At 50.4% G+C, this 13,145-nt stretch overlaps 1 protein-coding gene across 1 annotated transcript; it reads right to left on the bottom strand.

The window, feature by feature from the left end:
* Positions 1-65: 65 nt before the first annotated feature.
* LOC102418140 (zinc phosphodiesterase ELAC protein 2-like) lies at positions 66-13,137 on the bottom strand (the record flags this gene model as incomplete). Its single annotated transcript, XM_006108704.3, has 12 exons — positions 66-366; positions 699-777; positions 919-1,039; positions 1,120-1,219; positions 1,803-1,912; positions 2,016-2,054; positions 2,488-2,626; positions 8,783-8,879; positions 10,046-10,164; positions 11,592-11,677; positions 11,756-11,894; positions 12,842-13,137. Coding segments are annotated over 12 exons (1,626 nt in total), but the record flags the coding sequence as incomplete, so codon positions are not given.
* Positions 13,138-13,145: the final 8 nt, after the last annotated feature.

The following is a 13,145-nucleotide window of genomic DNA, read 5'->3' as shown; positions in this document are numbered from 1 at the left end:
CTCCAGGCTCCGAGGCTGTGTGATGGTGGGAACAAGACGAGCCCCGAGACTCTGTCATTTCCCAGTCACCAGCACTCAACGGGCTGCGGAAGGTCGGTGCTGGTCCTGAGGGGTGATGGGCAGGTCCTCTCATTGCTGGCCTGACCATCCCTCCCATAGCGTCCATGTGGCGCGGTCTCTCTGCCCGGCCCCACCCGGTGCAGCCCACACCACACGCATACCTTCATGTGGTCAAAGGCAATGCCGACTTTCTCGTTGAAGTCAGGGCTGAAGAGGGGGATCTTGGCGTAGCGCTGGCTGAAGTGGTTCAGCATGATGAACCCGGCGTTCATGCGCATCCCCACGCCGATCGCCTGCGAGGTGGTGCTGCAAACAGAGGGTTGGAGGGTCGCATCCGGCTGAAGCGCCCCCTTGGGCCTGCCCCTGCCCCCCAACCCACCATATTCCCTGACGTGGCTCACAGGTGATTCCAGCCTGTTTCTAGCTCTTTCTAAAGCTGGGCTGCCTCAGAGCCTTGCCTAGAGCTCTGCAGAGATAAAGCCGAAGGGCCCAAAGCCAACCACCTCCCCATCACAGCCCACAGCCCCTGGTGGGACGCAGGCAGGTCTTTCTCAGCAGGGCTGCCGTGAGGCTGAGCAGTCACAGGGAGGGGAGAGAAGAGGAGGGAGTAGGTGACAGGCCGAAGCGTTCGCAGCTACCTGTGTGTCTTTTCCACAGCTTCCACCTCCAGACCGTCTTCCAGCGTGGCCTCGTGAATCAGGAGGGTGGCATCTTTCCCTAAAGGAAGCATGGGCGTGGGGCAGGGCCCTGTGCTAGACAGGCACTCGGCCCCGGATTCCTGCACACACTCCATCCCCTGACCCTGTGCCCTATGTGGATGCTAGGATGATCACCAAGCTGTTAGCTGCCTCTACTCACCCATCTGGACCAGAGCCTCGCAGGGCATGGTGTCCCCTGAGTAGACCAGCTTCCAGCCGGACGTATGGACCAGCGCACAGCCATAAGCATGCTTGCAGTGCCGGACCTGGCAGACCTGAAACTGGAGGGCAGGGCAGGGCATGGCTGCAGCGGTGCCCCCCCATCGCCAGACGCCCCCCGCCCCCTGCGGCCGCCCCGTACCTCCTCCAGATCACAGGCTCTCAGCAGGGAGCCAATCCAGCTCTCAAGTGTGGGGCTGGAGACCTCGGCTCCTTTCTGAAGGCATTTGGCAGGGATCACACTGTGAGAAAGAAAACATTAAAACAAATTTAACTTGAATCAAAGTTTAAGAATTTGGGAAGCCCCACAATCATTATAAAGAAACACAATTTAAATCACAGTGAGACTGAGAAAGGTCGTCAATTAGAACAAACCAAACCCCAGGCCACCTAGAAACCTACCGGGTGAGCTGCCCACAGCGAAGGCATTGCAGGCCCTGCCCAAGCGGCCATGGCTGGGCCCAGGCAGACGGACTCCTTCCCACGAGGTGGGGATAGGGCCAACTCCCACCATGCATCCGCTGGCGGGGCAGTCTCTGCGCTCACAACTCGGGCACGTGGCCCTGCAACTGTTTTATCAAGAGGTGTTGGCAAAAGTCTAGAAACTAGAACGTAGCTGAAATGAGGCTGCGAGGAAACGCAGCCAAGAAGACAGACATCTAAGTGAAGCCAGCTAGTGGTTTTGCCCTGAGTCAAAGCTTTCTCCCTGCTTCTGCCACTGGGCCACATCAGGGGAAGGTTGCGGGGGTATCCTGACCTGCCCCAGGTCAGCCCTGAGCTGTGGAGGGGAGGCGACAGCCTCGGGGCGGGCTGCGGGGAGCTCACCTGACGTGGTGCAGGAGCGGCTGGCACTGGTTGTGGTACTGCTGGAGCCAGGCCCGGAGCTGGGTTGGGGCAACCACCAGCAAAGGGTGGAAGGGCTTTCCCAGCGATGCCTGGAACAACAAAGTCAGAGCTGAACCAAAGGCAGGCATCGCAGGAGGCCTAGGTGTAACCCAAGCAAACCCAAAGTGGCAGTAGGTCAAGCGCCGCACTCACCAAAGCGCGTTCTCTCTGCAGCAGGATATTTAACAAGCCCTGGAAGGGGAAAGGAGATGCAGATGAGACGAGACGCCAGCAACCTCGGCCCGGGTTGGGGTCCTCGCCCTCATCTCGCACGAGCCCCTCGCCCTCTATTGGCCACCAGCCTCTAACACTGCTGTTGCTGGGAGCCAGCACATGCTGACCCAAGACAGAGCAGTGGCTGGAGACCCAGCTGCCCCAGGAGGCCAAGCCCCACCCCTCTGGCTGCAGTTTCCTCTGCAGGCATGTGGGAAGGCAGACCCCTGCTGTGACATGACAGCAGGCGAACAGACCAGCATCCTTATGGGCAGAATTACTGAGCTGGGTTCTGTGAACGACCGTTACCTCGCAAGAGGCGAAGAGCCAGGGAGGTGGGCAAGTTTGGGATGGAGGAGAGCAAGGCCACAGCTGCCTCAGGTGAGGCTCCGGGGTCCTGCCCAGCACTCACCGTATGGTGATCTGCGTGCAGGTGGGACACGAACACAGCAGCAAGGTTGCCCAAGACCCTGTCCACGTCGTCGCCATAGTGACGACACAGCTGCCCAAACGTACCTTCCCCACAGTCCAGCAGCAGGGACTTGTCGGAGCTACAGAGAAAAAAGTGAGATGTTCATGGCTGAGGAGAGGCCTCTCACGGCTCAGAGGCCTGTGACCTCAGAGAAGAGTCAAGCAGCGAATGCACTCTATCCCCCATAACCTCGCGTCTGCTTCTCTGAGGACCTTGTACAAACAGGAACGCAACTGTAATGTCCATCCTCCTTATATAGAACTATCCACGGAACCCCAGAACCCTTTAATGAAGTAGTAAGTGTCCTAGCTGGGTAGCTCAGTGGACTGGAGCGTCGTCCTGTGAATCAAAGGTTGTGGGTTTGATTCCCAGTCCGGGCACAGACCTAGGCTGTGGGTTGAATCCCTAGTTGGGGTGCATACAAGAGGTAACCAATCAATGTTTCTCTCTCACATCGCCGTTTCTCTCTTTCTCTAAAATCAATAAACATATCCTTGGGTGAGGATTACTAGTAAAAGAATAAAGAATATAGAAAGTAGGATTAAAAATGGCAGCAGAGTAAGTGGATGCTGCATGGACATGCTCCCAGGAACAAGCTGGAATTACAACTAAAATACAGAAAAACTTCCTGAATAATCATTGGAAAACTCGCAGGAGAGAACCCTGATACCCAAGGACTGAAAGTGGAGACCACATAGAGGCTGGTAGGAGAGGCAGAGGCGTGGAAGGGCTGGCTGCGCGCCCACAGACCACAACTGGAGTCCTGGAGAGATATCTCAGCTGTGGGGGCTGCCACTGAGAACTCAGGGATCTAATCCCTGAGGTGGGCACCCCAGCAGAGAGCACCAGAACTGAGGAGGGTACCCATGTAACATCTAGCTGTGAAAAGCAGTGGGGTGCTGTCTGCCAGAGAGTGGCAGCTGAAACTTCAGGCACCCTCTTAAAGGACCAGCACACAAAATTCCCTATGGAGCCACCCACCTTGTGCTCTGGCAGAGGGAGGGTGAAGTGGACTGGAGCTGTGAGAACAGAATCCAGGACTAGGGACTTGGGGGATAGAGCTCAGAAGGCAGACACCCCAAGTTTCCTGGGCTGAGCCATTCCCTCACACAGCAGAAGACATCTTTCCCACATAGACATCTGCCTGACCATGTTGACACACCCTACTGGAAAACACCTTGCCCTGAGGCCACGTAAGAGATTAAAAGTAACAATTTGCCTCCAGGCAGAAGCAACTGCCCCACTCTGTTGAAAAAACTCTTGCCACACCTGAAGACGATTGCCTGGGGGCAATTCAAGTCGGAATCCTACCAGTCTGTAGACAGAGGAGGTCTCTAGAGGCTTTGAGTCTTTGCCTGATCAAATTAGTCAGAAACAGCCTTTAACACTGTCCTGCACTAGAGATTAAGAAGTGTAGAGGATGTACCTAAAACAGAGTCACAAACCCAAACAGACAACCAAAATGAGGAAACAAAGAAACAACCCCCAAATGAAAGAACTAGAGAATTCTCCAGAAAAAGAGATAAGTAAAGTAGACATAAGAAATTTATCTAAAATAGAGTTCAGAGTAAAGATGGTAAAGATGCTCAATAGCATGAAAAAAGATATAGTAACTATGGGAAAAAAACAGTCTGAAATAAAGAATGACATAACACAAATAAAGAACACATTGGAAGGAATACACAGCAGATTAGGGGAAGGTGAGGATCAAATCAGTGAATTAGAAGACAGAGTTGAAAATATCACTCAATTAGAGAACCAAAAAGAAAAAAAACAATTAAAAATCAGGACAGCTTAAGGAAGCTGGGGGACAACATGAAATGTAACAATATTAGAATAGCAGGTGTGCCAGAAGAGGCAGAAAGGGAGAAAGGAATAGAGAAGGTGTTTGAAGAAATAATGGCAGAAAACTTCCCTAACCTGGTAAAGGAAAAAGTCACACAAGTCCAAGAGGCACAGAGAACCCCCAGCAAGAAGAACCCGAACAGGCCTATGCCCAGACACATCATAATTAAAATGCAAAGAATTAAAGACAAAGAATCTTAAAGGCAGCAAGAGAAAAGAAACTGTTATCTACAAAGAAGTTCCCATAAGGCTGACACCTGATTTCTCATCAGAAATTCTACAGGCCAGAAGGGAATGGCATGAAGTACTCAAGGTAATGGAAAGAAAGGATCTGAAACCAAGATTACTATATCTACCAAGGCTATCATTCAAAATAGTCAAATAAAGAGCTTCCCAGACAAAAGAAGGCTAAAGGAGTACATCATCACCAAGTCAGCATTACAAGAAATGGTAAAGAGACTGCTGTAATGAGAAGAAACAGAAAAACCTAAGTATACAGAATTAAAATGGCTATAAATAAGTATCTATCAATAATAACCCTAACCGTAGGATTAAATGCTCCAATCAAAAGGCATAGGGTAGCTGAATGGATAAAAAAACATGACCCAACTATGTGCTGTCTACAAGAGACCCACCTTAGAACAAAAGACACACAGAGGATGAGAGTGAAGGGATAGAAAAATAATTTCCATGCAAATGGAAAAGAAAAAAAAGCTGGAGTAGCAATACTCATATCTGATGAAATAGACTTTAAAATGAAGGCCATAACAAGAGACAACAAAGATCACTACATAATACTAAAGGGAACGATCCAACAAGAGGATATAACCCTGGTAAACATATATGCACCCAATATAGGAGCACCTAAATATATTAAAATACTTCTAGAGAACTTTAAGGGAGAGATCGACAACAATAGCGTATTTCACAGACCTAGAACAAACTCTCCAAAAATTCATCTGGAATAAAAAAAGACCCCGAATAGCCACAGCAGTCCTGAGAGAGAAGAAGAAAGCTGGAGGGATCACAATACCAGATATCAAGCTATATTACAAAACCACTGTTCTCAAAACTGCCTGATACTGGCATAAAAACAGACATATAGACCAATGGAACAGAACAGAGAACCCAGAAATTGACACACGCCATTATGCTCAATTAATATTTGACAAAGGAGGCAAGAGCATACAATGGAGTCAAGACAGTCTCTTCAATAAATGGTGTTGGGAAAATTAGATAGATACATGCAAAAAAATGAAACTAGACCACCAACTTACACCATACATACAAATAAACTCAAAACGGATAAAGGACTTAAATGTAAGACGGGAAACCATAAAAATCTTAGAAGAATCCACAGGCAGCAAAATAGCAGACATATGTCGTAGCAATATCTTTACCAATACAGCTCCTAGGACAATGGAAACTAAGAAGAAAATAAACAAATATGACAACATCAAAATAAAAAGCTTCTGCACAGCCAAAGAAACCATCAACAAAACAAGAAAGCCCACTGTATGGGAGAACATATTTGCCAATGTTATCTCTGATAAGGGTTTAATCTCCAAAATTTACAGGGAACTCATACAACCTATAAAAGGAAGATAAACAATCCAATCAAAAAATGGGCAAAGGACTTAAATCAGTGGTTCTCAACCTTCCTAATGCCGCGACCCTTTAATACAGTTCCCCATGTTGTGGTGACCCCCAACCATAAAATTATTTTCCTTGCTACTTCATAACTGTAATTTTGCTACTGCTATGAATCATAATGTAAATATCTGACATACAGGATGTATTTTCATTGTTACAAATTGAACATAATAAAAGCATAGTGATTAATCACAAAAACAATATGTAGTTATATATGTGTTTTCCAATGGTCTTAGGCCACCCCGTGAAAGGGTCGTTCGACCCCCAAAGGGGTCTCGACCCACAGGTTGAGAATCACTGACTTAAATAGACACACTTTGAAAGAGGACTTACAGCCCTGACCGGATTGGCTCAGTGGATAGAGCGTCGGCCTGCAGACTGAAGGGTCCCAGGTTCGATTCCGGTCAAGGGCATGTACCTTGGTTGTGGGCACATCCCCAGTAAGGAGTGTGCAGGAAGCAGCTGAATCAATGTTTCTCTCTATCCCTCTTCTCCCTTCCTCTCTGTAAAAAATCAATAATTTTTTTTTTAAAAAAAAGAGGACTTACAGAATGCCAAGAGACATATAAAAACATGCTCGGTACCATCTCACACCTATCAGAATGGCTATCATCAACAAATCAACAAAGGACAAGTGCTGGCAAAGATGTGGAGAAAAAGGAACCCTCTTGCACTGCTGGTGGGAATGCAGACTGGTGCAGCCACTGCAGAAAACAGCATGGAGTTACCTCAAAAAAATTAAAATGAAACTGCCATTTGACCCAATGATCCCACTTCTAGGAATATATTCCAAGAAAACAGGAACACCAATCAGAAAGGATATATGCACCCCTATGTTCATAGCCGCACAATTTACAATAGCTAAGATTTGGAAACATCCTAAGCGCCCATCAGCAGATGAGTGGATTAAAAACCTGTGGTACATCTATATAATGGAATACTACACTGCTGTGAAAAAGAAGGAACTCTTACCATTTGCAACAGCATGAATGGAACTGGAGAGTATTATGCTAAGTGAAATAAGCCAGTCAGAGAAAATAAATAGCACATGATCTCACTCATTTGTGGAATATAATGAACAACATAAACTGATGAACAAAAATAGAGCCAGAAAAAAAATTTTTTAGAAGTAATCCTGTTATTTGCAGATTTCTAATATTTCCTACAACTTTTGTGATATTATACTATGTTAGTATAGTTTTGGTAATATATTTAAAATCTTTTTTTATTGAAATACTAGAGGCCCACTGCATGAAGATTCATGCACTGGGGGGGGGGGGGGGGGGGGCGGCCTTCAGCCCTTGGCTGCGCCCTCTAGCAGTCCTGGAGCCCTTAGATGTTTTGACTGACAGCTTGCAGGGAATGGGCCTAAGCCGTAGTAGTCTGGCCTCCCTCTGTGGGCACCTGCTGGCCCTGCCCCTCCCCCGATCGCTGTCCCCTCCCTCTGCCCACTGGCATTCACCTTGGCTGGCCTGGCGCTGCCTGCTCGCCAGCCCTGCCCCCTGCTGACCAGTCGTTCCTCTGTTTGGTCGATTTGCATATTACGCTTTTATTATATAGGATTAATGTTTATTGCATACAAATGGCTAATTATTTTGTATCTACAATCTGGTAATAGACTTATTTTGTATTTTGAAAAAATAAAATTTCATGAGAGTGAGGATTATGGGCTTGCCATAGAATATGTGTTTAATAAATAGTAGTTGAATGAAAAAAATATATATATAGAAAGTACACAGAGCTATCCAAATGCTGGGCATTAAAAATGCTTATGTGGGCCAAACCAGTTTGGCTCAGTGGATAGAGCATCGGCCTGCGGACTGAAAGGTCCCAGGTTCGATTCCGGTCAAGGGCATGTACCTTGGTTGCGGGCACATCCCCAGTGGGAGGTGTGCAGGAGGCAACTGGTCGATGTTTCTCTCTCATCGATGTTTCTAACTCTCTATCCCTCTCCCTTCCTCTCTGTAAAAAATCAATAAAATATATTTTTAAAAAAATGCTTATGTGGAATGGAAGGGTGAAGAACATTTACCCAACCTCATAAGGATGCTGATTCTTCAGAATGCCTGTGCAGCACCCACTGGTGACAGCACCAGAGGTGGGTGCTGTGTCACAGGAGATCTGGCTCTGCCAGATGTTCTACCCCTGAGGCAGTGCTGGTTTTCTCAGCCCTATCCTCACAGCTGGCCGGGGCAGGAAGGCCCAGGGGTCCTCCGGAAATGAGTAAGTTTGAACCCCGGTGACCAGTGGAGCCCTGTTTTAGCGGCTCCCAAGCAGGACTTGGAGCTTTGATGCCGCAAGCTCTGCCGGCCATGCTAGGAGCAGCTGCCTTGGCCCGTGCTCTGGTGAGGAGGTGGGTCTCTGTGGCCCTTCCTCCTCTGGGAGACCCGTGAGATTAGGACGGCTGCACCCGATTTTCAGAGAGAAGCTCACGAGACATTACCATACACACCATGAACCTTTCAGGGCTCCTGATTAATCTCGGCTGAGAAATGACACCAGGCAAACCCAAGAGAATCAACTAAACACCATCCAATCAAAGGGCTGAACACAAAACAAATCCAGCAACCTGGAGGCTGTTTCCCAAAGTCTGAGTGAGCTCCCGAGGCTCCTCTCGGGAGCACTCTAGCCAAGACCACGAGCCCCCAGGGTTCCACCTGCTGTGGCGGGTGGAGAACTGGGTGTAGAGAACCAGCAGGCTCCGTGATGGACGGCATTTCCTGGACAGCAATCATACCTGAGGTTGACGAGCGTGGCGCTGACATTTCGAATCTTCATGGGGATGGCGGACCCTGTTCCCAGGAAGATGATTTCTGGATACCGGCCTTTTTTCTCTATGGAAAAATACAGATGAAGGGTTCACTTCTTTCCGTCAAATGTGAGCCAGCATTCAGCCCTGACATGAGTAAGTCCCAGGAGGGCCTGGGGTTCCCTGTGGCAAATACCCTGATGGAAGGGCCATCATCAGAGGGGTCACAGGCTGTGGGCAAAGGGCTGTCTGTGAAGCAAATGAATTCCTCAGGCCTTTCTTCCAAAGAATTGCTGCAAGTCTTTCAGTTACAAAGGGGCCTTCCTTGTGCTTGGAATCAGCATGCACCTCCAGGGGCTGGTGTCACCTTGCATCAGCTCCTACCACCAGACCTGCAGCACCCCGCTTCCCAGGACTGTGGGCTCAGGGTCAGCACCAGAAAGGAGAGAGGCACAGCTGGGGCTGAAATCCAGGGCACCTGACGATTCTGTCGCTGGGGCCCCCTCCACCGCCTCGCCAGTCTAACTGGCACCAAGTGCACATCCGAACCAGAAATCCAATCAAACCCAAAGCAAGTCAGTCAGTCTTCCCCAAAACACCAGGAGGCCAGGACAAGAGGTTACTTGCCTGGGACTGAGTAGATTACAAGCCCGCCTTCTACTCCAGCCGTGTCTATTTCTATCATTAGTTAAAAGGACACTGGGGCCCAGCCAGTGTGGCTCAGTGGTTGAGGGTCGACCTACGAACCAGGAGGTCATGTTTAATTTCCCGTCAGGGCACTTGCCCAGACTGTGGGCGAGATACCCAGTGTGTAGCATGTAGGAGGCAGTGGATCAATGATTCTCATCACTGATGTCTCTCTCTCTCTCCCTCTCACTTCCTCTCTGAAATTAATAAAAATACATTTTAAAATAAAGAAAGAAAAGGACACTCCTCAAGGGGCTAGGAAAGCTGAGGAGGCGACGGGCGTGGCCGGAATCTTCGGTGGCTCCTCATTAGCAAAGACAGGACTCGGTCCCCATTCAACCGCGTCCTGGCTCACAGTTCTCCCCGCGCCTCCCAGGAGCTCCCAGAACTGCTGCTCTCGGCATGAGCCCTGGAGAGAGCCCGTGTGCCACCAAGCCTTCCCTTCGCTGTTCCAGAAGGGCAGGCACTGATGTTTCCCAACAGGAAAGAGGGAAGCAGGGGAGGGCACACATTAACCCAGTGGGTGCTGGGCTGGGAGAGGGGCTGCCCGGGTCCCGCCCTCACCGGCTGGGGCTGGGCTGTTCTGTGCGGTCTCCTTATACTCCTGCACACTCTCTTGGAAATTGGGGAGCTCCAGGGCCTCGGCTATGAATTCATCAGGATTGCAAGTTAGAAGAGCGTCCCTGCAAAGAGAAAAGTATTTCAGGCAACTAAAGTTGTTTCAAATCAAGATTGAAGACCAAGTACCTCAGAGTCTGGGCGGTTTTGTTCCGTTGGTGGGAGTCTCAGAGTGAGCTCTGAATAGCTCCAGCTCCTCAGAACACCTCCCAGCTCAGAGCCGGACAACCCTGGCACCACTGACATCTATCTGCTCACTGAATGCTGCCAGCATCTAGACTCCCCTGGAGGCCGGGGAAAGGAGGGAGGCAGGGGAAATTACCCCAAGCAGTGCCTCTCAAACTTATGTGCACACAACTCATCTCCTTGAACCCCGTCAAACTGCAGGGCCTGATTCAGTGGCTCCGGTGGAGCCCGAGACTCATCCCCTGCAGCCTCCGAGTAGTGCTCTGCTGCTGCCTGGCCACGCTGAGCGCAAGCCTCGGAGCAGTGGCTCGTCCGTCATCTGAGCACTGAGATCACCTAAGTGACCTTCGGTCAGCAGTTCAGGAATTCCATTTCCCACAGGTACCAGGTGGGCATGGGTACGGCTACATTTGTTAATCGCAGCTTTGTGAATGCCTCTGCCACTGCAGACAAGCCTCCACCCTGCCTGTCTCTCAGCAGCACACGGCCCCCAACACCCTGGAGCACACACTGCAGAGCGGACAGGCAACGCCAGTGACTCCAGATTCAGGCCTTGAAAACTAAGGATGGGGGGCTGCAGAGCCTTTCGGGACGGCAAGGTGTTCACCAAGTGCTGTCAGGAGCAGCGGTCGCCAACCTTTCGGACTTCACAGACCACTAGTGGTCTGCGGACCACCGGTTAGCGACTGCTGGTCACCAATGTCCCTTGGGCTAAGAACTACCCTAAGGGAACACTTCCAGTCAGAGATCGATACATGAGGCATTTACTGTTTCATTAAAAGAGCCAAAACTTGCGAATGCCTCAATTTAACAAACACCCCTCTATGGACCTCTTGGGAGACTATATAATGACACAGGGAAGACTATATTACACAGTGTCAGGTACTATATATATACAATACATCCCATATACTCCAAGTTAAAAGAAAAAAACTTTGTCAACCACCCTCTCATCTAGTGCTGAAGGGACTTTGGGGGATTGACTATCTTCACGATACAGTTCATATTTCTACACTGACAACAATGAACATGCATCACTGTTCCCAGCAGAGAAAACAACTGCAGAAAGGGATAGTCATGGACGCCACCTTCCAGCTCAACACGAGGTCAGCTGGTTTCAGCAACGCGCTGATCCTGGGGCACAGCCGCACGCCCGCCTGCGGGCTGTCTGTCGCTCTGGCTCGTGGGACAGTGGCAGATGGGTAGTTCCAACAGACACCACGTGGGCAAAGCCTAAAATATTCACTACCTGGCCCTTCCCAAAAACCACCTCCGGCCCAGACCGTCCACAGGCTGAGTCACAGACCTCTGCCACCCCCTCCGGGGCCGGAGCTGGTACTTGAGGAGGCATTCGGCGCGGACTGTGGGCACAGAGAAGGCGGCGCCTTCCTCCTGAAAGAGAGAGAGCACACTCCCTGGAGAGAGAGCAGGGGGAGCGCCCAGGCCACAGGGGCCGTCCTGTGACACTACCTTACAGTGGAGGCTGGCGAGCGGGGGGAAGATGTCAGGGTGGATGAGGTTGAGCTGTGTCTGGATCTTGTGGCTCCGGAGGTTGTGAACGGACGTACACTTCTCATTCAGGATCAGGTGCTGGGTGTCAGGCCCAAACCTAAGAAGGAACAGACTGCACATGCACAGCGTCCTGTAGGGCCTCGTCCTGAGGGGCAGCACTGGGGACAGAGCACCAACATAGACGGAGGTGTTCAAAGAGAATAAGTACTTGTCCAGAAAGACTGTTACTAACTGGCCAGAGTCCTACTACTTCTGTCTCAAAGTCCAGTTTCTCCCCAAACTCAAACCAGAAAAAATAAAACACCAGAAAAAAATTAAAGTTACAATGTTGGGAGCCTACAGCTACAGCCAGGAAACAGAGTGCAGTGCGGACTGGAGAAAAGCCTGAGAGGAAAGAAGTACCACATGTCAGACACAAGACCTAAAGGAACAGGCCGAGGAGGGCCGAGGAGTGAGAGGCGCCAGGCCAATAAGGGAAGAGATGCAGGAGTTGCCGGGAGAACCAGGACAGGCAGGTTGACCCACCACCCAGCGTCACCACGTGCTGCAAATTCAACGCAAATAATTCCCCACTCGATGCTGGCCCAGCCAATGCGGCCAACAGGAAAGCGTGCCCTCCTTCTAGCACTACATTCTGGTAGACCATCTGCCTCACAGGGCTGTTGGGAGGATTAAAGAAAATAAAACAAAATGTAGACTATTTAACACACTGCCTGACAGGGGTGTTTAATAAACTGAAGCTCTCATTTTAAACCCGCAAGTCTCTTCTTAGGCTACACACATGGCATTGTCAACAAAAAGGCAGCGTTTGTTCAGACTCTGAGTGTGTAGAGGGTGTGAGCTGCTGCTAAACGGGCCTCACGCAAGCAGGACATGTGCGCACACGGTGCCCCCTAGCGGTGACACTTTAAGAGGGATGCAGGCGCTGGCTCAGAATGCAGGGACAGCAGGAGTCCCAGGGAAGTCTAGGCAGGCGTGGAGTAAGGGTGGGAGCGCTTAAAGGAGAGGGGAACGTCACGCGTGCTGCTGGGCCAGGCTCCGTACCTCTCCATCCACTGCTGGTACCTGCCATCCGCAAGCACACTCTCCGGGGCCAGGTGAGCCACCAGGGCCACGGGGGCATCGGCACTTCCTTGGAACCTGGATGGGAGGAAGGTGGGCTTTGCTTTATAAAATGACACAACCTCAGAGCACGCACAAAGCAGACTGGGCGGTGAGGGAGGGGCACCACTCGGCTCTGGGGGACCACAGTGAGCCCTCAGCCTCGCGTCCAGGCCGGGCTGTCCCCAGCTGCTCCCAGAGGTGCCAGAGCAGGGCGGAGCCCCAGACTGCCCGGGTCCCTCTATGC

Source organism: Myotis lucifugus, unplaced genomic scaffold, assembly GCF_000147115.1.
Source record: "Myotis lucifugus unplaced genomic scaffold, Myoluc2.0 scaffold_3192, whole genome shotgun sequence".
In the NCBI taxonomy this organism is placed as follows: domain Eukaryota; kingdom Metazoa; phylum Chordata; class Mammalia; order Chiroptera; family Vespertilionidae; genus Myotis; species Myotis lucifugus.
The sequence above is the reverse complement of the archived record's forward strand: the minus strand, read 5'-3'. Positions and strand labels throughout refer to the sequence as shown.